This window comes from Notolepis coatsorum (assembly GCF_963971535.1).
Source record: "Notolepis coatsorum genome assembly, chromosome: 9".
NCBI classification, from domain to species: domain Eukaryota; kingdom Metazoa; phylum Chordata; class Actinopteri; order Aulopiformes; family Paralepididae; genus Notolepis; species Notolepis coatsorum.
This window is the reverse complement of record NC_140173.1, coordinates 52,313,120-52,340,570: the sequence shown is the minus strand read 5'-3', so window position 1 is coordinate 52,340,570 and position 27,451 is coordinate 52,313,120. Positions and strand designations below refer to the sequence as shown.

Here is a 27,451-nt window from a genome sequence, read left to right as displayed (position 1 = left end):
GCGCCCCAGTGGCGCACCACGTAAATGCGCTTGCATTGTAATCGCAACACCCTGGGTTAGAATCCGGCCCAGGGACATGCTTGCACGTTGCAGGTCCTCCCCATCTCTCTCCCAATTTCCATCTGTCCCGTCAATAAAAGCACTTAAAAATGCCCTAAGAAATAAATATATATATCGACAGGCCTAAACCAGAGCCTTTCTACCAACTTCTCCCGGAATTCATGTCCTAACCCGGCCGTACCTCAGGCAGAGCGGCAGCAGCGTGCCGGACTCCTGGTTGAACTTCAGATGGACGCTCTCCAGCTGCCGCGTGCGAACCAGCTCATGGGGAACGATGGCTGCCGAGCTTTCGCTCTCCAAGCTGTCCTTTCTGCTCCTGAGGGAGGGACAGAGGGGGGAAATGGGGGGGGGGGGAGAGAGAGAGAGAGAGAGAGGATTAAGGAGAATACTAATGGTGACTTGTTCTGTATGTAAATGTCAGATCTCGTGGCCTGCATTTAGAGATGGTCGTGTTTATGGAGGGTAACCATATCAGCCAATGCAATGCGATGATGTCACAGGATTGCATTTTCCTCACTCCCGTATGCCCCTTTAAAGTTGCACTTTACCATCAAATACCGACATAGATATATGGTGACGCACATCTAATATGGCTAAATAGCCCCTCTTGATACTACATTTTGTTTAGTTTATTTTTTTTGTTTCAACGTGTGGGTTGAGTGGGGGGAGGGGCTGCTATTGCTGGCCAGACCTCAAGAGTCTGGAGACATTCACACTATAATAAAGTTGCTATATAGCTATAATACAAATATTTATAATATAATTATAGTGTCTCTTGGCAGAGTCTAAGGTGTGGCCAGCAATAGCAGCCCCTGCCCTGTCCCCACTAAACTGCAAGTGCAATACCAAGTGGGACTCTTTTTCCTAGAGGTCGCTACGGATTCTACCTTTAAGTTCTTGTTTTCTCACGTGGCTTTGGATGTAAAATTTTGCGCTGTGCATTTTGTGCCCTGGGACGTTTAGGACGGGGGTCTAATTGAACCTATAAACCGTGTATAGAAACAAATCTCCCCCTCCTCTCAAGAGAGTGCTCTTACCTTCGGTACTGCTGGCTCTGCAAGTGGCCCACTGATTGTCTATGGAGAAATCACAAAGGGACAGCTAAGGCCTGCCATACTGTTCTGTTGTGGGAGAGCTAGTATTGTAACTGTCCCAACAGTACAGAGGCCAGCTGTGCTGTATGACAGCTACAGTAGTATCTGAGGAGAGCTAGTATTGTAACTGTCCCCAACAGTACAGAGGCCAGCTGTGCTGTATGACAGCTACAGTAGTATCTGAGGAGAGCTAGTATTGTAACTGTATCAACAGTTCAGACAGAGGCCAGTTGTGCTGTATGACAGCTACAGTAGTATCTGAGGAGAGCTAGTATTGTAACTGTATCAACAGTTCAGAGGCCAGCTGTGCTGTATGACAGCTACAGTAGTATCTGAGGAGAGCTAGTATTGTAACTGTATCAACAGTTCAGACAGAGGCCAGTTGTGCTGTATGACAGCTACAGTAGTATCTGAGGAGAGCTAGTATTGTAACTGTATCAACAGTTCAGACAGAGGCCAGTTGTGCTGTATGACTCACCAGGGCGGGGAGGATTATACTGGTGTAACCGGCTTACACCGAGGTGAACTGGGGTGTATGTGTGGGTGAAGACATTTTGACCGGTCCACAGTTTGATATGAGGGCATTTTAGGGTTACGAGTTGGGTTTAGGGCCAAGATTCCTCACAAATCAACGAGGGGTAGGGGCTAGGAAATGAATCACTGTAATCCTCACAAGTGTAATAGTATATGGAGAGTGTGTGTGTGTGTGTGTGTGTGCGTGTGGGTGTGTGTGTGTACTCACTGAGGTCTCTCGTGGCCTGGTCTCTGACTGATGGGTGGTAGTGCTGCCTTGCTGTTGAACTCCAACCCTTTCCTCAGAGCCTCTCTGATCTGTTCTGTATCTGTTAAGACACACACACACACATTTTAGATGCTTTATTGGGAGTTATTCAATTACGTTTGTGACTGTGCAGCATTCATCGTACACATTAGGGTTGGGCATCGTTTGGATTTGAACGATTCCGGTTCCGATTCTGATTCTCCATTTCGATTCCTGTTCTAAACGATTCTCGGTTACGATTCTTTGAGGTGCAGGTCAAAACAGGTCACAGCTTATTTCGCAGGAGATTTTTTTTTCTTTAAATCAGGAGATCTTTAATTTTTTTTTATACTATTCACATTGTCAGTTGACTTCCAGAACTGGAAGTTAGGAACCGGTTCCTATTAGAACCGGTTCTCTGTGCCCAACCCTAGTACACATACAATATTGACACAGATGATGTTTCAAAAACAGATACAATAGCATTTCCGTAAAACTATATCTACTCTATGGGTACAAAAAGCAACGCTGTCTCCAAATTGAGCGGCTACCAATAACAGCAGATATAGAGCAATACCTTGCTAACTGTTTAGCCTTTCTCGTGGAGATGTGGGCCATCTGAAAGCATATCTATATCTTGGAGATATAGATAATCTCCTACTGAGCAGAGAAGTATGTGTACCTCAAAACTATGGCACCAACAGGACTCAATGAGGACTTTGACATTAGACCTTATTTGTAAATAAACCAATACAATTTGTTTTTTCCTTTTTGTGTTTGTTTTATTTGTTAGGACCTGGACCGGGTCCAAAGAAAGTACTTTACACACTGGTGCCTATCTATAGATGCAATAAATCATGTTTAATACTGTGTTCAATATATATATATTTCTCAAAAAAAAAAAATCTAAAAAAGTTCAAATGTAAAAGATAAATTGTTACTAAATCATGTCTAAAATGTATAAGAAAATCATGCAAGTCTTGGTACCGCCCCTGATCACCAGGTGGGGCTGATAGCTCATTTATTCATTTAATTTCCTGTATGAAAAAAGATGAAATTTTCTGTTGTGTTCATACTTGAAAAAGACCGGAGGGGTCGAAAGTAACGTTGTATGTATCTGCTATATATTTTTGTCGGAATTAAAACACCTTGGAGCATCAAAAGTGAGTTGCGAGCCCCGCTTTGTTTCATGGCCATCTGAAGGCCCCTAACCACCAGCTTGTGAACATGACCCAAAACTAAAAGTTGACACGTCTTGTAGCCTAGTTGTGAGATGTTCAGCCTGAGCTGCTGATATTTCAGCAACTTGGTTAAAAAGGCTTCCTCCAGACTGTGGTCGAAGGTACAGCAAACCTCTAGAATAAACGTCTCTACTACTCTCATTAACCACCACAACGTCCGTCCCACACAAACAACCACACCCAGAACCAAGAACAGCATGGGATTAGCCATGTGCAGCTGAGGACAGAACCCCTGCGTTATGCATGCTGTTCTAAACGTTCTTCAGAGTCCTCCGTCTTCATTAGGAGATCTACTGTCCAAATGTCTCTATTAACAATTATCTTATCTTATACCGTGTTGTAGCCTGGTATCTGTCGTTATCGGTATCGGTGGTGCATCCTTAAGCAGGATTTAGGGGTGTAACGATGCGACCTCACAACGATTAAATTCGATTACGATTCTTCAGGCAACGATTCAATGCATCATGAAATCTCTTCATTTGACCACGATTCTATTCTATTCATTATCTATCAGTTAATTCCCCAAAACATGTTGAATACACAAATGTGGCTGAGGGAACTGATTCACTCAGCATGAATGGACTATAGGTCAATAAAAACAATACAATCTTTTTTATAAATTTTTTTTTATTTAGATTATAATCAATTATAATCTATTCTAACATTTTCAAATCGATGCAGTTGAATCGTCACATTAGGATCGATGCATCGATGCATCGTTACACCCCTAGCAGGATTACATATTTAGTCTTAAATTATGAGAATGGCCAGGCTGTACTAATCTGTAGTAATCAGTCCCAAATATTACCATCACTTATAAACAAAAAAAACAAAGACGTTGTTTCACGACAACATTATGAATGATGCTGCCCAAGAGGCTAGTCCTGCTTATTTAACCCTTTCACTACCACACTACAGAAGGTTAACCCTTTCACTACCACACTACAGACGGTCAACAGTCTGTAGTGTGGTAGTGAAAGGGTTAACCTTCTGTAGTGTGGTAGTGAAAGGGTTGACCATTTTGTCGTGTGGTAGTGAAAGGGTTAACCATATGGTATTGTGGTAGTGAAAGGGTTAAAGGCCCACTTGCAGGTTAAACTCTAGTCTTCAATTATGTGTAGTTTACATCATTGGTTTCTATTTTCATATTTTCAACGTAAATGTCCACGCACGAATAACATGTATGGAGCCAATCAAAAAGCTTATCAGACGCTATCAGTGCCGTGACTGAAGGTAACTTTCCCCTACCTCTCATCCACTACAATGGAGTTTTGACAAGTGCAGAAAGCTATATTTCCTTGATCCAAATGGACGCCTTACAAGACGCAAATGGGTTTAATCGTCGGAGAGACTTTGATGGACCAGCTACTACTGCATTTTTGGTTGAAACAAAGGTAGTTATAACGTTTTTAATGTCGTAAAAAAAAAGAACTACATGTACCACTAGGCAGCCTGTTGTCAGTATGCAGCGCTATTGGCTGTCGCCTTATTCCCATCACGGGTCATAGTACCAAGCTAGCTATATGGCTCTGGCTAACGTTAACGTTACCCCGCTAACGTTAGCATTATGTCTACTGTCGTGAACCATTTTAAATGGGGGCATGTAGAGGAGTTTCGGGAACGAGTCAAATGTGCAGGTCCTCTTCTCAGACCTGTGGGGCAAAGCACTGCACGCATCATGCCGGCTAGCAAGCTACACGTCACGGCATGTTGATAGCACGATAGTAGCCCCTTCGAAACGGGCTACCACGAAAGCTAACTAACGTTACCGTTACATTCGTTACAAGCTCAAACACCTTATAACTACTACTACTATCGTGTCCATAAGTTCCCTGACAGAATACTTTGTTTGCGAGGACAAACGTATACAGTAGTTAGGAGTTTCGAGAATGCCGGCTAGCAAGCTAGCTACTCACGTTATAAACTATACACAATATGTACAACGACACAATGATTTACATTAGTATTTACAAATATGGTAACGTGGTTGTGGCTTTTACAAATAGTGGTTAGCTTTAGAGATAAATGGCTATGATCACGGAGCAATAGTGTTAGGTGAAACAGATACTAGATCCTCGGCTAGTAGTAACAAGAAGGCTCTTTGCTTCCTGCCACTACCTGCCGTGACTCTCAGAGCCCCTCGCTGCCCTGATACCTGGTGTGACGTCATCATTAAGATGACACACACACGCTATGAAACATGGATTAAAATATACATGTGCGTGGTGGTTGTGGTTGGGCGGACAAAAAGTTTGATGGTCAATTTCAATAATTTTTTTCCCCTCTTCATGAAAGTCACATTGTTTATTGAACAAAAATACAACCTGCAAGTGGGCCTTTAACCATTTGGTAGTGTGGTAGTGAAAGGGTTAACCATTTGGTATTGTGGTAGTGAAAGGGTTAACCATTTGGTATTGTGGTAGTGAAAGGGTTAAAACACCCCGGTCTCTCCTCTCGGGGGACTCAAACTCAAAGCACCCCAGTCTCCTCTCCTCTCGGGGGACTCAAACTCAAAGCACCCCGGTCTCTCCTCTCCTCTCGGGGGACTCAAACTCAAAGCACCCCAGTCTCCTCTCCTCTCGGGGGACTCAAACTCAAAGCACCCCGGTCTCTCCTCTCCTCTTGGGGGACTCAAACTCAAAGCACCCCAGTCTCCTCTCGTCTCGGGGGACTCAAACTCAAAGCAGCCCAGTCTCCTCTCGTCTCGGGGGACTCAAACTCAAAGCACCCCAGTCTCCTCTCCTCTCGGGGGACTCAAACTCAAAGCACCCCGGTCTCTCCTCTCGGGGGACTCAAACTCAAAGCACCCCAGTCTCCTCTCCTCTCGGGGGACTCAAACTCAAAGCACCCCAGTCTCCTCTCCTCTCGGGGGACTCAAACTCAAAGCACCCCGGTCTCTCCTCTCGGGGGACTCAAACTCAAAGCACCCCGGTCTCCTCTCCTCTCGGGGGACGCACACTCACCTTTCTCCGAGAGCCGGCGGGGCTGTGAGCCTATGCAGACGGACCTGCTGTCCTCCTCGTCCTCCGGCGGTCGACTCAGGTCGTCCCACACGCACTTGGCGCTGACGCCGCTCAGGTTGGAGCCCTCCGTCTCGATGCCCTGGTCCACCCTCTCCTGCTTGGATGAGCAACGTGCAAACATCAACAGTGGCTCCCGCGACGACACGGTTACAGTCACACAAACACAGCCCTGAAGAAAGCCCCAAAGAAAGCACCCCAAGCCCTACTACTGTGCAGGCATGCTGAGCTCAGAACTAACAATCTATTCCTCCGATTTCTTCGGATGAGATGCTAAACCGAGGTCCTGACTGAATGTCGGTCGCAAAGAGTAGGGGGTTCCTGGCCAAATTCCCAATCAGGTCTCTCTGACATCAAGGACCCCTAATCATCCCTTCCCCTTAATTGGCTGATATAAATCCCTGTCTCCTGAGCCGTTCAGCCATTGTGTAGTGTGATGTGTGCCTGGTGCCAGTGTATGGCAGCCATTGAGCCTGCGTAGCCCAAGGTTGGGTGCTCCCAGTGGTGGTGAAGGAGGCAATTTCCACCCTACATTGTGGGGAGCACTTTGAGTGTCTAGAAAAGCGCTATATAAATGGAATGAATGAATGATTCCAATCAATCTTCATTTATATATATATTTAACAAAAATTGTTTTTGTGCATAGATCACTTAAACTTAAACAACAACTTAAACTTAAACTTAAAATCAACTTAAAATACAAGATTCACGTTAGCATTTCAAGTTAGCAGTTAGCATTTCCTGGATGACAGTGTGACCAGCTGGGCCATAGCGACCATGATAGGTTCACAGGATTAGTTGTGTCACACAGGTGGCTCAGATTTTGAGGAAGTACATAGAAGCTCCTCCCCCTCCAGTGGAAGAATGTGAAAAGGGGGGCGCTCTCTGGTGACACGTTCTGCACAAATTCTCGAAGTCAACTTCCTGTCTGTTGTGGCTACGCAACTATGGCTTGGGGGAAACATGCACCCCGAGTACATTGTGAACGCTTCATTTAGTGCAGAAAACGGATCGGAAAAGCGGCAAATTAAACACAATCCAGGGCAATTTTCTTCAGTGCATCACAATGCCAAAGAGCTGCTGTTACGTTTTGTACTAAATAACTAAATCAAAAGTCCAAATTGCAAGTTTTATATAATACCAGCCGATGAACAAGAATGTGATAAAGTATGTAATAAAAACGGAGCTCAACGCATACATTTGATCGTAGAAACCCGTTTGTTGTCCCCAATACGAAGATGGCGGCGGTCTCGTGACGTCTTCCAGAATAACAATCTGTACAGTCAAAGTCACGCCTCCAAGAGAATTTAGCTGTAGCAACAAATGTTTTTTTGAGTGGAGGGGACCATTACTGTCTGTAACTGCTTTGTGTTCAAGCCTTAACGTAAACCTAATATTTTTAATAATGCAACAGGCTAGAGGGTTCCTTGTACAATTTCCAGCATTAGTTCTCTCATATCAAAGCAAAATTGGTATAGTAACTGAAATATCCCTATCCGAATCAATATTGAATCGAATTGGGACCTTGTGAATTAGAATCGGATCAATTCGGGACACAGTTTGCAGTGCACCCATTCGTTGTATGCAGAGGTTGATACTGCATTATGTTATGTAACATCATTACTAAGTTGATTGTTCTTGTGTATCCTTACGGCATCCAATTTGGGGCTTCAGTCATCCGGGTAAGCATTCGGTTTAGTTAAACGACCAATTGCCAGTGGATACAATTTAGTTTGAGCAAAGTGCACTATGACCTTTCAGACACAGCTGCACTAGGAACAGCTGAGCGGGGGAAGCTGCACCATGGCATCTGAGCCAACAGGGGGCGCCAGATACTACTACAGTTCATCCTCCTGAAAAGTAAACCATCTATACACAGTATATAATTTTTGTTTCTAATCAAATCAACACACATACACACACACACAGACAATTAACAAACAAATGTGGAATGCAGTTCATCTCTCCATATTATAAATGTGACAAACAAACTGCACTCAAGACACGGACGGCAGAAGTCTGCAAAGCCTTACTTGTAGATGTGGGTCGATATCAAAGATGGTCTCCCCTCTCCTCATGTCAGTGATCAGCCAGGGGCCACCAGCGCTACACACACAAGGGTGGAAGGTACTGTGCATGAGTTTTCAAGTGTTTGTACTTTACTTGAGTATTTATGCATTTACCTTATGTAGACTGTACCTGTGTATACACTGTATACTTTACTTACTCATAGTATATATATTTAGATTCTAGTGTTTATTGTAACCATATTTATTGTAACGTATAATATACAGACCCTCATCTGCACCTTTTATCACACTGCCTACTTGCTCAGATGCATATATTCAGAGTTAATTATATTGTTTACACTGCCTATTTTTTTTTTTACTTTGCTACTGTACTCCCACCACATTTGTAAAATAAATAACTTTAAGCATCTTTTAAGGTTAATGTTAGTCATGGTTTATAAGATTTGCTTCAAACGTGGAAATGCAGTGTTGGCTTGAACTTTATTTAAAAAATATAATTATTATAAGTATAATCATTATTAAAATTATAATTCTTCTTCTTTTTTGTAATTAAACATTTTGGACACGTTTAAAAACCGACCGTTTTAAAGTATAGATTTTGGCACCGGGATGGAAAAAGATCTAACGATACCAAAGTCTAGTAATTATGGAGTTTGAATCTAGAAAAGCTGTCCAGCAGAATTCCTGCCAAATCGGACATGGAGACACACACAGATGCTACCAAACTCTGCTGTGAAGCAGACATCTTTTTGAATTTTTAAAGGTAGGCTAATTATACAAAGCTAATCAAATCAAATTGACAATTACACACATATTGATGTTAAAATTCTACACATAGCTGATATAAGAAGTCATGGACCATATTCATCACACTTCTATCTTGGATCACTGCTCAGGTCACCTGACCATATACACACCTCCCTATACGACCTACTGTATCTTGATCACTGCTCAGGTCACCTGACCATACACACACCTCCCTATACGACCTACTGTATCTTGATCACTGCTCAGGTCACCTGACCATATACACACCTCCCTATACAACCTACTGTATCTTGGATCACTGCTCAGGTCACCTGACCATATACACACCTCCCTATACGACCTACTGTATCTTGATCACTGCTCAGGTCACCTGACCATATACACACTTCCCTATACGACCTACTGTATCTTGATCACTGCTCAGGTCACCTGACCATATACACACCTCCCTATATAGGCTGGTAAAGATATGCCCTCCTAAAGTGTGTAAACGGAAGTACAGGAAGTACAGGCTACAGACTTTCCGGTTTCGACAAAACAATTATAGAAGCGTGTGAAGTGCACAATATTTCCTCGTTTAAGCCACTGGAACGGCTTTGCCTGAAGAATTTACTACATGACCGGGACGTGCTGGCGTGTTTGCCGACAGGATTCGGGAAAAGTTTGGTCCGTTCGGAGGCAGCTTCAAGGGGAAGTACATACACCGGAAATTCTACCCCATACACACTTTCAGCAGTAGTTCTTTACCAGACTTTATCTCACAGAGATAAAACTGGGAACGAGGTTACCGCCCTATATGTATAAGCCTATTGGATCACTGCTCAGGTCACCTGACCATATACACACCTCCCTATATAACCTACTGTATGAGCCTATCTGGTGTGAGATTAGCACTCATACGTTAAGATACTTGATAAATACACGCCCAGATAACATGTTGGGAGTGTTGTGTCGTGCAGTGTTATGTGCTCGACAGACTACCTACCTCATACTATAGTCTACCCATATAACTCTGTATGATAGCATTTACAATAGTGCTGTATATACCGTATATATACATTTATTCACATATATACATATCCATGTCTGTACCTGCATATAATTCCTCTATATACCTACTATACACCTGCATGATAGCAGGTACAATAATGCTGTATATATATGTGTGTGTGTTTGTGTGTATATATATATATATATATATATATATATATATATATCCATATCTGTCTGTACATACCTGCATATAATCCTTTTTACATATCTGTAGACTATATCTATATCTGTACATATCCCTTACCTACTCTTACTAGCTGCTGGCCAGTATGACTTACTATAGTGTCTTTATACCAGTATCACTGTACATATTAACTCTGTACATACTTCTGCTTAGCACTATACTCTGTAGTACAAAATGTATATATTTCATACCCAGTTTAATCACCTGTACATATATTACTATTGCACTTTACGGTTACATTTGCACTCTGGTTGGATGCCAAACTTCTTGTGCTTGTGCTGTATAATGACAATACATTTTTATCTAATCTAATCATATACACACACCTCACTATATGACCTACTGTATAAGCCAATCTGGTCTCAGATCAGAACTCCTACTTCAAGATACTTGATAAATACAGGCCCAGATAACGTTGGGAGTGTTGCGTCTTGCAGTGGTATGTGCTCGACAGACGCAGACAATGAACGACAAGGTCCCCCGTGAGCCAGGGCAACAATATCTCGTCCCCGGTGAGCCAGGGCACCAATATCTCGTCCCCGGTGAGCCAGGGCACCAATATCTCGTCCCCCGTGAGCCAGGGCAACAATATCTCGTCCCCGGTGAGCCAGGGCACCAATATCTCGTCCCCGGTGAGCCAGGAAATATCTCGTCCCCCGTGAGCCAGGGCAACAATATCTCGTCCCCTGTGAGCCAGGGCAACAATAACTTCACAGGAATCAGCTCCGAAGCGACGATCGCTCTAAAAGTTGAAATATTGCATTATTATTATTATATCACATTGCAAGCACGCAAAAATGTCATGAGAGCGTCGCTTGTTGCCTCATCAACAAGGCCCAAGACCCCCACTGACACCCCCCACTCTGTTACATTAACACACCCTTACTACCTATATACTGTATTGTATACATATTTTATAATTCTATTCTACTTCTATTTTAATTTAGTTTATATCCCATTTTATCTTATTTGACCTTTTAATTTATTCTACTGTAGTCGTCTGTCGGTTAATGTCGCACCAAACTACTCATTGTATGTGTAAATAAAGACCCTTCTGATTCTGATTCTGACTAATGTTAGCCTGTCGTCGTCTTTTAATTGAGAGTGAATGGAACACTTGTGATGTAGTCTAGCATCTTTTCATTGAGAGTGAATGGAACACTTGTGATGTAGTCTAGCATCTTTTCATTGAGAGTGAATGGAACACTTGTGATGTAGTCTAGCATCTTTTCATTGAGAGTGAATGGAACACTTGTGATGTAGTCTAGCATCTTTTCATTGAGAGTGAATGGAACATGGTGATATAGTCTAGCGTCCGTCTGGCCCGTCGCCTCTACTCACACATGGACTCCTCTCAGCAGCTCCAGGATGCCCTGGCCGTTCCACTGCTGCGCGGCCTGCAGCTCCTCCGTGCACACGCCTACAATCTGCAGGAGAAAGCGACAGCCTGCCGGTTACACCATGCTTGGAGGTCTGAACCCAGCGTGAGCGGCACCTCAGGTGTGTCTAGATTAAAGACAAAAGGTGACAGAGCCTTCGAAACTGTGGCCCCCAGGCCATGGAATGCTCTGCCCTTGGACCTTAGATATGTGGTCTCGGTAAACACCTTTAAAAAGCAGCTAAAGACTGTGCCGTTCAAACAGGCATTTGGCTAACTATGCTCTGTGTAAATCTTGTATGTCTTTTTATCGGTTTTGTTTTTCCTGTTCTTTCACGTTTTTAATAATTTTTCTTTTACCATGCTGCTATCTTTGCACTTTACTGGAGTTTTTACTATGTGAAGCACTTTGTGACCCTGGTCTGTGAAAGGTGCTATATAAATAAACATTACTTACTTACTATGTAACATGCGTTACTTTATGAAGAAGATGTCAATGTGTTGATAAATGAAGTATGGGCCCAATATGTTAGGATATGCCAATGTCAGCATATTTGGGTCACTTGACCTTTAAGATTCCAGGTATGGGTGTGGTTAGGGGCGGTCCTAACCATCAGGGGGCCATCTTGGATTGGAATCATGGCCTCATGGAGTTTTGTTTGCTTACTGCTATTGTGAGAGGAAGGGGGGATTTTTCCAGGCCTCCTAAAAGATTCTCCAGTAACCAAGGACAGTTCAGCTACAGTGGTTTTTCCCAGTGGATTACTTCTTTTTCCTTTCCTTTTCTAAGATGTGGATCAACCCAGGACTTATCACCTTTTGGACACTCAAAGGTTTGAGTGTTGTTGGACACTACTAACTCTACCATGCAGGCTGCATGGTCTGGTAGGCCTGAACATTATACATGGTAACACACATGGTAACATTATACACGGTACATTATATATGGTAACATTGTACATGGTAAACATACATGGTAACACACATGGTAACATTATACACGGTACATTATATATGGTAACATTGTACATGGTAAACATACATGGTAACATTATACACGGTACATTATACATGGTAACATTATACACGGTACATTATACATGGTAACATTATACACGGTACATTATACATGGTAACATTGTACATGGTAAACATACATGGTAACATACATGGTAACATTATACACGGTACATTATATATGGTAACATTGTACATGGTAAACATACATGGTAACATTATACACGGTACATTATACATGGTAACATTATACATGGTAAACATACATGGTAAACATACATGGTAACATACATGGTAACATTATACACGGTACATTATATATGGTAACATTGTACATGGTAAACATACAGGGTAACATTATACACGGTACATTATACATGGTAACATTTATGTTGGGGCTAATGGACTGTAAAGCTGACAGGACCGTTCTTATTGGTTTGAGATGATTTTTGTCGTACCATACGTTGCTATGGGGTGCCCCATTTATTTTGATCCTCTTTTTGGTTAATACAACACTTTGAATTTAACACTGTTCCAGTACTCTCATTCTTTATAGCTGAACAGGTTTGTTTATTATTATCAAGCTTGTTACAACTAGACCCAGAAGACGTCACTGATCAATGAGAGGAGGGATATGGGCGATATTCTATATCGATGTATCACAATATTTGTGTTAAATATATAAGTAATAAGTATAGACATCAATATCCATGTGCGTGGCATTGAGGTGGGTGATAACAAAGTGTGATCAAACCAAAACGATATGACAATAATTATCAAGCTACTGTATATCACATAAAATATTTAAGATCTCATTTTGCTTTTGTGGGCTTGTTAAGTCTGACGCAAATTCATATAGACAGCAGGAGATACTAGGAGCACGTACCCAACCGTTTTTTATGACTCAGATCTATTAAAACAACAAGGGACACTGAGGCGTGTTGAAAAGACCAGAGGCTCAGCCAACGCAGGAAGCTTGGCCCGGGGGACTATTTATTGGAAGGTTGTTACGGCACGATCCAACAGTCGGATAGGTCATTTTATAGTATTTTATTTTAGTCCACATCATTAACACTTTAACTGCCACACACGAGATATCTCGGGTTTATTTTTATGTGGTTGAAAGCCACTCACGAGATTTCTCAGATTTTTTTTCTTCTTTTTTTTAGCGATCTGAAATCATATTGCATCACGCAAGCCTACCAGAGTATACACGAGCTCCGCCGGAGATCGTATGTGGAAAAAAGCGCCCCCTATCGTCTTTCAGATGACATAAGGGATTTTGGAACGGACTCAATGAAAATGGATGGGGAAAAGAATCCGGTACTCCACATTTTCCAGTCCACTGATCCAGCCGGGGTTACCACAGTTCATTCTGGAGACTCTGAACCCCGCTGATCATGGAGTTCTACTGTATCGCGTTGGATCTATACACTTATCGATTTTTTCGAATGGTGATCAGGAATTGGAATATACCAGTTGGATATCATCTGATGTCAGGTAAGGACTCTATGTTATCAGTGTTAGGATAATCAGACTAATTTTGATGAAGTTATAAGCTGTTTTGTGAAATGTCCTCTTTCGGTTTCACTGTAATAGTCAGAGAGGAAATCAACGCGGCGATTATCCGTGCGCGGCCCGAATAATATTGATCATCTAGCGTTTATTTGAAAACGATTCATAAAAAGGCAGACGAATATCAACGTTGTGGAATATTCCAGTAAAAGACGATTTTCATAGAATGGTCCAGAATGGGCTGTTTTTTTATCTCAAAACGGGTGCTCTTCTAAATGCTCTGAAACGGAAATGACGCGATAAAAAAACAATCTGCCTTGACAGCACTGACTGGAAAATAGTCTTTGATAATGCGATGGGCAGATTAGACACATAGCCATAATTTAAAACATAGAATAGGCGATATTAACGTTAACATTGGCGCCGATGGTGGCATTCAGGGGGTAAAAAGGAAAACCCGGCGTGGCGCTCAAAGTGTTAACTTAGGGTTACGGTTATAATTGTGTGGACAGATTGATTCATGGAAAGAATCAAAGCTGTAATGTGAGTGTGTTTTTTCCCCCATCTTTATTTTATCTCAAAGAATCATTGAGAGCAAGCTCTCATTGACAATGACGTCAAGAAATACAACACCTAATAAATACAGAAAAAGAAAGTCCATCAATTAAACATTTAAAATAATTTAAAACAACTGCAGAGAAGTGGTTTGCTATTAAAGATTTAAACTGACCAATAGATACTAATGAATTGAGTTTTAAAGTGCATTGCAAAATGTTCCACATTTCTGGGGCACAGCAGCTAAAAGGAGATTTTCCTAATTCAGTGTAAAGTCTGGGAACCGTAAGTCAGGGCTGTACGCTAACTTTTTTTGCACATAGCACTGGTGCTACAGAGATTGATAGTTTTGTAGCACAGGCCAAAATCTTGTAGCACAAGTATAAAACGTGTTATATTTGTAACAGTCACAAATGTGCCTATTGTATTTGTGTTATTTAGTTGCAGTGCCATGTTTGGCTGTCATTTTCATGCTGACAAGTTGACGTCACACAGCCAGACACGTTACGTGTAAGGAATTATGGGATTTGGTGTTGGGTGTATGGACTCTACTAGGGGTGGGAATCACCAGTTTCATCACGATACGATATTGATTCTTTGGACAACTATACGATATTTGCCGATATCTGCCACGATACGATACAATGCAGGTGCCTGCAATCGATATGAGATGATATCATAAGCCCATTTAACACAATCAGTAACATTTAGATCAACTCAAAAAAGGTAACGAAAATATAATTTGAAAGAAAAATATTTGAGCTCTTCCAGACATTTAAATGAAAAACGATTTATTGTTTTTAACACTTTAGTTGCCAAAGGACGAGTTTAGGCGTCCTTCCCCGCCATGCTCAAGTTGCCAAAGACGCCGTAACTCGTCTTTGATATCAATATTTCAAAAATCTGTGATCGGAATCATATTTTCCATCCGCAGCCTTCACACACAGTTCAGAGCTCCTCTCAATCCTCTAGCGGTTCAAGAGCGCCATCTGGTGGCCGATCGGCAGAAGCGCCAAACAGGAAGTGATGTGGCTGAAGTGCTGATCACCCATATTACTTCCGGCCACTCTCTATAGCTCCCGCGACTCCATCTTGACACAATACATAGCGATCCGTTGCCAATAACTCGATAAACAACATGATTTGGACGTATATACCATTATACAACCTGGAAATGGACCGGGTATTTTTACATCCCATAATGGAAAACTGTCTACCCCACGCTGATCGCCCAACGGCCCGCGGAGACTGGGGTGAGTTTTAGCGTGTAATATTTCCGTGTTCGATACTAACTGATCTGATGAACATATGTCCCACATTAGATGAATGGTATAACGCTGCCCACGGAATTATAAACGCCCCCTCGCCCATCCGGTCAACATCAGATGACGTGTAGTAACTTCCAGAAGTACTTCCAGTTGGAATTTTTTATATCGCGCTGATTGCTATCAAACTGTATTTCATCATCAATATAATGCATTTGGGGCTATAAATCACGTTCTGGAGAAAGCTGCAGAAAGAGATGAAAACATACTTATACTTTAGATCATATTTTAGTATGAATATGTGAATGAAAAAGTTTAACGTTGCTACACCATGAACAATACATATAGGACCTTGAATGGGCCCTAATAATGGCAATCTAGCAATAGAATTTAAAAAGTTATAGCCCTGCAAAGAAGGGGAACTTCTCCATGTTAAATAGAGCTGGCAACGGATGGTATATCATGAATTTAGCCTTAGGCAATCAAAGTGTTAATACAAATAGACCTCCTGTTCACTATAAAGTGCCACGTTTTGATATATTGAGCTTTAAACTTTAAGTAAAAAAAGAATTGGAACACGCAACCTAAAACTCCTTCCTCTCCCAAACCGTTCCTGCAATTGTTTTATGTTGCATGATGATCATGAATACATTTATTATGTATTGTATTTTTTATGTTTAAATATCAACATTATCTGTCCACCCTCAGTACATTTACCATCAATATAATATACTTGTCTGACTTAATCTGATCTTTTCAAACACGCACACACACACACACACACACAGAAGGGAGAATGCCCCCCCCCTCCTTCCCAATCCCCTCTGCTGTCTCTCTCTATCGCTCTGAACAGGGTTTGTTGTTAGCTTATGCTAACGTAATGTTAATTTCGGACTTTAACACGACGTGGTCATAAAGGAATGGCAAGGATTGCAAAGCATGTTATATGCATTTGACCCGTTGCGGAATAAAACAGCAGGGTTTTGTTTTGGGTCGCGAAAACACTATCCTTGTTCGGTTTCAATGTCCGCGTTCCAGACACTACTGCTGCTACTGAGACGCTACTGCTGTGTGCTGTAGAGCGGATATGAGTCACGACACACAGGATTTTCAAAATAAGAGTATCGCAACGAACTGAGCGTTGCTAGCTGCCGGAGCCATAGATATTATAGCTGGAGCTGCGCTTGTGCAGAAATAAGACCCGCGACAGGATTTTCAAAATAAGAGTATCTATATGAATTGAATGCCTATCGCACCAGTGCTACTTAAGTAAATCCATTCATCGCACAGACGGATGTTGCTGTAGCACGTGCAATATATATCTCGCACTGTACAGCCCTGCGTAAGTGTAAACCATTATCACCAGAGCGAATATGATAAGGTCCAGAGCTCCAATCCAGCAATGAAGTGGTGTAGGGTGGGGATCACCAATAATGGCCTTATAGTATAGAATAGAATAGAAGTACTTTATTGATCCCGAGGGAAATTCAGCAGTATAGATCGCTCACAATAAACATTTAGGTAGTCAAAAATCTAAAATAAGAATAAAAATACAGTCAAAGATATACATTCTAAAATATGTATATACATTCTATAATATACAACCAAAAATATACAGTAACGAAAAGTAAAGAATACAAAAGTAGAGGTAAAATGTCCAGGAAGATAAAGAGTTTATATACTGTTCAAGTTTTCAAGAGGTTTATTTGTCACATACATACCAGGGCATACAGTAAAAAATGCTGTTACTCCGAGCTCAGTGAGGCACAGTGAGAGGCGTTAGTTATACAGTCTGATGGCCGTTGGAATGAAGGCCTTCCTGTGACGTTCAGTGTTGCATTTGATTATACAGAAACGGAGAGTGCAGAGCGGACCACCCGACCGACCCGATCATACGGGATACAATGTGTGGGGAATGAAGCCTAGTGTGATTTGCTCACCTGTAAAAAGCTGATGGCGCCAAACGGAGTCTGAACGGGCTGCATCTGCGGGTCCTCCGTGAGCAGCATGTGTTGGATGCGAGACTCGCTGTTGTCCAGGGGACTGTGCCACGACACGTGGTCTCCGCTGCAAAATGTGTTTTCTGTACAAGAGGAGAGAAAACACGGGGTCTTTTAAAATATCAGTTGAAGCCAGGCATTTCTGCTTCATCTCATAGTATACAACTGAGAAAGACAAGAGAAGAAGATTCAAGAGATTTATTAGTCACATACATACATGAGACATGTAGTGAAATGAAATGCCCGCCTTGATTGTGCAAAAAATACAAATAGTAATAGAATAAAGTGAGTAAAAGAGGAGGAGAGGTCATGAGTGATCGTTCCTGGTATGAAACCCCTTGGGGGAGATTCAGGGGTCATAGCAGCACAGGGAAGGGGGAGGGGAGGGCAGGTACATGCAGGGTAATAGAAATGACAATAAAAATATATATGATAATAAAAAATACAAGAATAAAAGGTAAGAACAAGATATGAAAAACAATGAATAAAAAGCTAGGGTCTGATCTGCCGGATGGGTGAAACATATGTACTCTATTGATAATAATAACATAATGACAGGTGAGACATATGTAAACTCTACTGATAATAATAACATAATGACAGGTGAGACATATGTAAACTCCATTGATAATAATAACAGGTGAGCCATATGTAAACTCCATTGATAATAATAACATAATGACAGGTGAGCCATATGTAAATGGAAGCTTTCCAATGTTCATGAGGCAGAATTGTTACAATCCATTTTCCCAATGATAAATCCCTATACGGGTGGACCTCGCGGGCGGTCCAAAGTGACGTCAGACTACACCTCCCTATACTCTATTGATAATGATACCATAATGACAGGTGAGATATATGTATACTCTATTGATAATGATAACATAATGACAGGTGAGATATATGTATACTCTATTGATAATAATAACATAATGACAGGTGAGATATATATATATTCTATTGATAATAATAACATAATGACAGCTTTTCACCACGAAATACTGATTCTGAGTCCTAAAGTTGAATGTTATCAGCTGATAAGAGTAATCTGATCCATTACTTTAACTGTACAATCTATTAAGAGTGAGTTAATGTGTAAAATTCACTGCAATATTCTACTTCAGCCTGGCATCGGACCAATATGCCAATATCGGTTAGGGCTGTCTTAAATACTTCGAAGCTTCGTTCGATGGGCATCGAATAGGAAAATAAAATTCGAATTTAAAAAAAAAAAAAAAAAATTGTGCAAAATCAACTCTGCCTCTCTTTGTTAACTACAACAAGCAATGCTGTTTGTTATTTAAGATGAGGTCGGACTCGGCACTGACAGATTTGTGTTCATTGTGCTGCTTTTATAAAGACCCTTGGTCCATCTCAGCCTTTTCAAGCAGACTCAACAGAGATTAGTTGTGTATATTATGTGTATACTCCAAACAAACCCAGACCTCCGCAGGAGATGCGTCTCGGCTTGGGGGTGTGCATCATTTGTGAACAATGCGCTCTCGGTTCATTTGCACGGTGCACTCTCGGGAATAGTTTATAGACTAAATTAAAGTGCCCAAGGTTTGTGACGTTCACTATAAATGTATAATGTATAATTGATTGTTGCATAGAATATGCATGGCGAATATGATCATTTACATTTTGTCATTTAGCGGACGCTTTTATCCAAAGCGACTTACAGGTTTTGTACAACAAGTCAGCAGGAAGGGTACAACTCTATCAGCTGAGTAACAATGTTCATCAAAGTGTTGAGTGCTACAGTGTAGGTTAGTATATTAGGACAAGTGCATGACAGTAAGGTTAGATTATTTTCTTATTTTTTCATTTCAGATATTGATTGAAGTAGTGTGTCTTTAGTCGATATCCAATCTTGCGTTGATCTGATGTTTTTTTTCCCGCGATCGAAGCTGTCTGTGTGTATGTGCTGTTTACCGTTGGTGGGGGGGGGGGGGGGGGCACCGGTTTCATGGGTGCATGAGGAAGGATAATAACGATAATCTAGCGTTGATTTCAGGAAGATTCGATAATCAGGCGAAAAATGACAACGTGATAACTGGATTTCACTAAAGGGCTATTATCGTGTCTTTTCCTGGGATTACTAAGGATCACCCAAACTATACTCATATTCAAAACGGTATAAAACGGAAATGTACGGATGAAAAAACAATCTGTTTTTTTGCATGTTGACCAGAAGCAACTCAGTGACAATCGACGGTGTTATTAGATCCATAGCTATAATATTTCATATATTTTAAGCACTCGCAAGTTTCGCAGTCTCCCCATTGACTTACAGCGATGGCGTTCTACCCAGAAGGTAAACAGCGACCCCTGGCACTGAATAAGTTAACACTTTGCCCGCCGGGCAGTTTGCCCATCTCATGCCCCTCTCTGCCAGAACTATAACCCTATGGAGTGGCTCACCTTCTTTGCAGGGCTATAACTTTTTAAATTGTATTGCTATATTGACATTACTATGGCCCATTCAACATCGATTATCTATCGTTCAGGATGTGGGAACGTTATACTTTTTCATTCATACATTCATACAAAAATACGGTATAGATTATAAGTATGTTTTTATCGTTTTCTGCAGTAATTCCTAGAACGTGAGTTATAGGCCTAAACGCATATATAGATTATCGATTGCCGTTTCTTCCCTAGACACACTATATTAAAAAATGTAACTGTATATGATCGGTATAGTTATGCTTCATCATGCGTGAAGGAAAGGGGGGGGGGGGGGGTCATTTATAATTCCTTGATCGTCACTAACTGCTTTATGTAGTATGGGTTGATTTATTGATCAGATGGTTTGTAAATAAAGAAATGTACAATTGGGCTGAAAATAACGTTAGTGTCCTCTTACCGTGCGCCAAAGAGACTGGCGGTGAAAGATCCCAAGTATAGGACGTCGATCGCCTAGGTCCATTTCCGGTTTGTATGTCGCAATAAACGCCGAAATCATATCGATTATTACGTTTAGTAAGCAATCCATTATGTACATTGTGTCTGTCGGGAGCCTTGCAACGATATGTGACGGCCGGATGATTTTTCCCCCTCCTTCTTTTTCCGATTTTTCTCCCATCCCACTGTTAGTCTTTATGCCAATTCCCAACCCCCTTCCTGGTTGTTGCACACTTTCCCCTACTGTTGGTCCGAGAGGCCGGAGACTGTCACATGCTTTCCTCCGACGCATGTGCAGCCAGCCGGCAGCCAGCCTGGCCACGCAGATTCTCACTGGGAGAGTGTAACGTGTGGGCGACCGCACTACCTCTCACCAGATCCTACCTTCGCTGAGCAGGCGCCCCGACCGAACTGTAGGGGTCGCTGTCCACAACGCCCATGACCCACCCACGGCTCCCCTCCTCCTAACTCAGCCAAACGAGTTAGTATAGCGATCAGCCCGAGCCAAGGCAATGCTGACTCTCCGCTCGCCCGACCATCCACCAGGCGGCGGTATTGAGCCGTCGTTGCCTTCACCTTTAGGGTCCAGCTGGAGTGTCGCGGGTGTATATATGAATTATGAATGCCATGGCGAAAAAATGAAATATTGTAGTCAATAACGCTGTACAGCGAGGTCTGGCGGTCAAAGCATGGCGGGCAATAACGCTTTAAAGCATTTCCGGCGGTGGATGTGTTAAGGATGGGCATCGATTTCAAAATAATCGAATAGTCGTTACATTTTTTATTTTTTTAATCGAATAGTTAATGCAAATATCGTTTTGTCTCAAAAAATGTATTTTCCCTTGTTTTTACCGGCACCTACACTGTGTAGTGTATTGAGAGGGGACCCTATTAACTGTTAGACCGCTGAACGGCTCGCTAGCTCGCTAGCCAGATAGCATAGCAGTCTTTCTCCCGCTCCAGGAAAGTCTACAACAACGACAAACCCTGGTTTGCGACAGCTGAGGGTTGGGAAGGAGAAGGCCAGACGTAGTGGGGACAAGGCTAGTTTTAAGGAGGCCAAGTACAGATTCTAGAGAGAGCAGTGAAGGAGGCGAAACTCTGGGAAACTGCAGCTGCAGTTCTCAGAGGGGAACTCCTCCTCAAGTCTGGAAAAAACTCAAAACCATCACTAACTACAAGCCAAAATCCCCACAGACGTCTGACAACCTTCTCCTTGCTAATGAGCTTAATGAATTCTACTGCAGGTAGGCGGCTACGTGGCGTAGTGGGCAAGGCGCTCGCCACGGAATCTGGAGACGCTGGGCTTGCCTGTTCGAGCCCAGCGCTCCACATTTGCTTTCAGTTTAGCTGGTCGTCCGTACTAATACACATTGGCCGTATTAGGGGGTGGGAAACTGATGGGTGGGGATCGGGCGTTGTGGACAGCGACTCCTACAGGTCGGTTGGTGCGCCTGCGCAGTAAAATCAGGAAGTGTCGGGGGCAGCGTGAGCCTCCCACGCGTTACTCCTCGCCACTGAGAGATCGAGCTGCGCAGGTGAAAAGATGCGACTGCTGTTACCTCAAGTACCGGAGGGGACTTGTGCTATGTATGACTTAGTCCACATTGCAGCCGGCTTGTGGGAGGCAAGAAACAGCGTTCGTGACAGGGGAGGGTTGAATTGGATGATACGAAATTGGGATGGGAGAAAATATAGAAAAATGGGAGAAAAGGTGGATGATAAAAAAAAATAAAAAATTCTACTGCAGGTTTGACAAGGAACCCCCGGCCCCCTTTCCTCACACCCCCAGACCACAATCTCCTCCCCCGGTCCCCAGTGGTAACCCTGTAAGGCCCGGAAGAGGATGTTCTTCCTACGTCAGCTGAGGAAGTTCAGGCTGCCGAGGACTATGATGGTCCAGTTCTACACCGCCATCATCCAGTCCATCCTCACCCTCTCCATCATCACCTGGTTCCCTGCAGCCATGGTCAGGGATAAGGCCAAGCTGCAGCGGGTGATACAATCAGCGGAGAGGGTGATCGGTAGGGATGCCCCCCGGACCCCGGTTTTAAACGGGAACCGGTACTATATTAGAAAATACCGGAGTATTTATAAGCTCCGACGTCCTCGGTACTGCTATCGATACTCTAGAGAAATTATTATTATTATTATTATTATTATTATTATTTAAAAGTTGCGAACGATCTCTCCTCTCTCTGTCTCTGCACGAGAAGCGAGTCGCAGCGAGTCATTATTACACACACTCCTCGCGAGTCGCGCTACACATACATACGGGTACTCCTTAATGAAAGCGCTGTCAATAGTATGCAGCTGCAGCACGTCAGACCGCAGCGCTTACAAGCCCTGCACATACAAGCCCTGCACACCTGATGTGCTGCAGCTGGAAGCATCTCAGCGCTGTCTCCGTGCTGACGCGCGCTGCACACAGACACAGACAGCTCTGCATGGACTGAGTCGTGATGGCGGATAGAGCGAAGCGTTCACAAGTGCAACAAAACATTTGCCAGTAAGGGTGGCAATACGAGCAATCTATCAAAACATTTGTTTGCAAAACACTATATTAGTGTGCAGAAATGCGCCGTATTCGACTGCCTTGCGCGCAGTGGTCCATCTGCATCCACGTCCACTGCAGCCGGTAAGCCAAGATACGGAGTTTCCTAGGCTAATAACGAATTATTACAAATAGGCTAATAAACAAAATAATTGTTTAGCTACAAATACTACAATCTAAAAACTTTTTATAGATCGTCAAGCTGAGGTCAGCCACCAATGTGTCCCAGGCCAGTGAGCCCACCACACATCCTCCCTCTACCTCCACCACCCAAAGTCCTTTCTCCCTAGCAGCTAGAGGAAGGATGACAGAGGATAGGGTGAACGAGTGTCACAGGGCTGTGACAAAGTTTGTTGTCAAAGGCCTGCACCCGTTCTCTACAGTGGAGTCCAAGGACTTTAGGTAACAACTAATCATTCAGTGTATATCGTTTTTTTTGTATACATAGTTGTCTAACTTGTCTGTTGTTGTTATAAGTTATTATTGAAGCAGCTATTCCCACCACTCCACACAAATTTACAATAATTCAATCATTTCTAATCTTTACTGTAGGGAGATGACCAATGCTCTCAACTGCAAATATAAAAATCATAAAAAAATTATCAAAAAGAACCGATAAGAGTATCGATAAAGTACCGAACCGTTAAGCAGTATCGATAGGAGTAGTAGTATCGATAAAATCCTAACGATACCCATCCCTAGTGATCGGCTGCCCTCTTCCCTCCCTCGAGTCCCTACATTCCACCAGGGCCTTGCGGAGGGCGAGGAAGATCATGGCAGACCCCGCCCACCCGGGTCACGGCCTCTTCATTATGCTCCCCCACGGTAGGCGGCTACGGCTGCCCAAGACATTAAAGTCCCGCCATATACTCAGCTTCTTCCCCTCAGCAGCTCGCCTGGTAAATTAGTCAGGTGTCCCCCTGCCCCCCCCCCCCCCCCCCTTCTATGGCGAGTTGCTAGGGCTGGACCTCTGGACTTACTGTCTTATTGTTGTCTCACTGTTCTGTCCTGTTTTGCACTTATTTATTTATCATTATTATTATTATGTTGTTCCTATTTGTGAAAAAATCATGCACCGAATGTCAAATCACGTTCCATTTGTACCTGTACATTATGGTGAATAAAGTAATCTGAATCTGAAACAGCTGGGAGCAGAGAAAAGAAAGATGAAGAGACTGGAGATGTTACATGGTAGCAACGTTTTGTTAGCCATGTTGTTTCACTAAGCTCACACATTTCAAGCAGCAGTGATGTAATGTTCAGAATTAATGCTTTTGTTCCTGGAATTACACTAGCATTGTCACTAGCAATGACAGCAACCAGCTAGCTCGCTGGTTGGATTATCTCATGTTCGCATCTCATGTTCGCTATTAACGTCTCCGCGTCGCCGATATCGCGGGCGCGATTACATGGGAGCGGCCGGGCTTCCGGTCCTATTTTCTCGCGTTTTTGTCGGAAGGACACCATCTTTTCAGGCCTTATTTGGAAGACCTACCACTACCATCACACCAAGTATTAGTCCGCGGGTCTTAGAGGAACTCTATAAAAGCCCCCCTTGACAGCGCGCCAAGTTTTTTGGTATATTTCCCCAGAGTCATTCAATACATTTCTCCAGGGATTCATTTTTTTTTATCTAATATAGTTTCATTAATTAATTCATAACTTTTGAACAATAGATGCTATCTCTTTTTTTTTATCCACTTTTTCTCCCATTTTCTATATTTTCTCCCATCCCAATTTCGTATCATCCAATTCAACCCTCCCCTGTCACGGACGCTGTTTCTTGCCTCCCACAAGCCGGCTGCAATGTGGACTAAGTCATACATAGCACAAGTCCCCTCCGGTACTTGAGGTAACAGCAGTCGCATCTTTTCACCTGCGCAGCTCGATCTCTCAGTGGCGAGGAGTAACGCGTGGGAGGCTCACGCTGCCCCCGACACTTCCTGATTCTACTGCGCAGGCGCACCAACCGACCTGTAGGAGTCGCTGTCCACAACGCCCGATCCCCACCCATCAGTTTCCCACCCCCTAATACGGCCAATGTGTATTAGTATGAACGACCAGCTAAACTGAAAGCAATGTGGAGCGCTGGGCTCGAACTGACGAGCCCAGCGTCTCCAGCATTTCGTGGCGAGCGCCTTGCCCACTACGCCACGTAGCCGCCCAATAGATGCTATTTCTAATCTTTACACATACATCTGAAATAAACAAGGAAAGTGCTTGAAAACTTGTTTTTATCTTCCAAGTTTAATTTCAACAAGTTCAAGTGCAACTACATATGAACCATAATAATAGAAATTATGATGATAACAACACCTAGTTGTTAGCTTCAAAATTTTACCAAATACAATGGGGGAAATAAGTATTGAACACCAACATTTTGTTCAGTAAATGTATTTCCAATGAGCGTATTCAAGCGAAATTTGCACCAGACGTTTGTATTAACTCAAGAAATCCAGACAAGAAATCTAAACATTAAAGTCCATATGTAAATAAAGTTCTGTGTAATAAAGTGGAATGAAACAGGAAAAAGGTATTGGACACACTAAGAAAAAGCAGTACACCACAGCAAGGAAAGGCAAGGAACTAGCTGAAAACCAAAACTAATGAGGCAACTCTACCTCCCATCTGTGCTAATAATGTCAACTGGGTTAGAATTAGGGATGCTCGATATTGGCTTTTTTACCGATACCGATATTCCGATATTGTCCAACTCTTAATTTCCGATACCGATATCAACCGATACCGATATATGCAAGGTTTCCCCCCAAAAAAACGGAATAATTTCAGGTAACTAATAATTTCACTGGATGCATTCAAAAGGTTTTCTAAATGTAAGCATTATCTGTGCAAAATATGATCATTAAAAAAGTAAAAATTAACATTACATATCTCATGTTGTTGAATTAAACCAACATGCATACTTTTGACAATAAATAAAATAAGAATTGGTTCTTACTTGCTTGCCTGGGTAAATAAAGGTTAAATAAATGTAAACAAAAAAGAAAAAGAAAAAAAAGGTTATTGTTTTTTTTTTGTTTTTTTACCGATACCGATATTTTCCGATATCACATTTTACTGCCGATATCGGCCGATAATATCGGACATCCCTAGTTAGAATATATTGATGGGCTATAAAATGTTTTTTTTTGTTACCTAGGTGCCACACAAGAAACATCAAATGATGGGTAAAAGCAAAGAGCTCTCAAGACCTTCACAAACAGATTGTTGAAAATCATGAAAATATAATTGGCTAAAGACGTATTTCACAACTTCAGAATCTTCCAGTAAGCACCATTGGGGGCATTATCCATAAGTGGAAGCAACATCACTCCATCATCAACCGCCCATGCACAGGTGCTCCTCTCAACATTTCTGATCAGAATGAGAAGGATACTTGGGGCGCGTTCACACCTACCCTGTTTGGTCCACTTTAAGTGGACCATGGTCCACTTAACCCTTAGAAGTCAACGGGGCCTATTGCTCCCGTGGGCGGAGAACAAAAGAATTAGAATCTCTCACAAATGCTCAGGAAGTCCCGTTTTTCAAAAATCTGTAAAAATAGCACAAAGACAATTTCGAGTGCATAATAGTGTAATCTATATGTATCCTTACTTGCTAAACATAATACGACTTGTAAATATGTTTAATTCTTGCTCAATTGTATAGTTCTAAATATCCCTGTATTCCCCCGAAACTACAACGCGTCACGTACATGCACGCGCGCACACACACACAGCGCATAGGTGTTAATCACTGAGTGATCTAATATGCATATTCTTCAGCGCGAGAGGGGGGGGGGGTTGTGTTTCTCACTGTCTGTCGTTGATAATATAATCTGAAGAGGTCCTGCATTATTATTATTATCATTCTCGAGAATACACGCGGACCCGACGGAACGTTAACTTATGAATAAAAAGTAGTCTAACATGCTTTTCATCCTCGCCCGTGTATATACCCACGTCGCGCTAAAACATCAACTACTGTATGAGTAGAGACAGAGTGCTTGTGTGTACGAGTTATGATGAGTTATCTCGCAGTTTTCTAGAG

At 42.4% G+C, this 27,451-nt stretch overlaps 1 protein-coding gene across 4 annotated transcripts in view; it reads right to left on the bottom strand.

The window, feature by feature from the left end:
• Positions 1–27,451, bottom strand: part of sufu (suppressor of fused homolog) — a 74,967-nt gene that overhangs the window by 19,705 nt on the left and 27,811 nt on the right. Inside the window, exons 4-10 of one of the 4 annotated variants that reach the window (XM_084321684.1) lie at positions 17,881–18,023; positions 11,552–11,637; positions 8,209–8,281; positions 6,119–6,275; positions 1,897–1,996; positions 1,098–1,136; positions 242–376 (exon numbers count right to left, since the gene is read on the bottom strand). In XM_084321684.1, coding sequence (XP_084177810.1) covers positions 242–376; positions 1,098–1,136; positions 1,897–1,996; positions 6,119–6,275; positions 8,209–8,281; positions 11,552–11,637; positions 17,881–18,023 — 733 coding nt within the window. The remainder of the gene's footprint in view (positions 1–241; positions 377–1,097; positions 1,137–1,896; positions 1,997–6,118; positions 6,276–8,208; positions 8,282–11,551; positions 11,638–17,880; positions 18,024–27,451) is intronic. The other 3 variants (XM_084321685.1, XM_084321686.1, XM_084321687.1) reach the window with 3 other exon arrangements.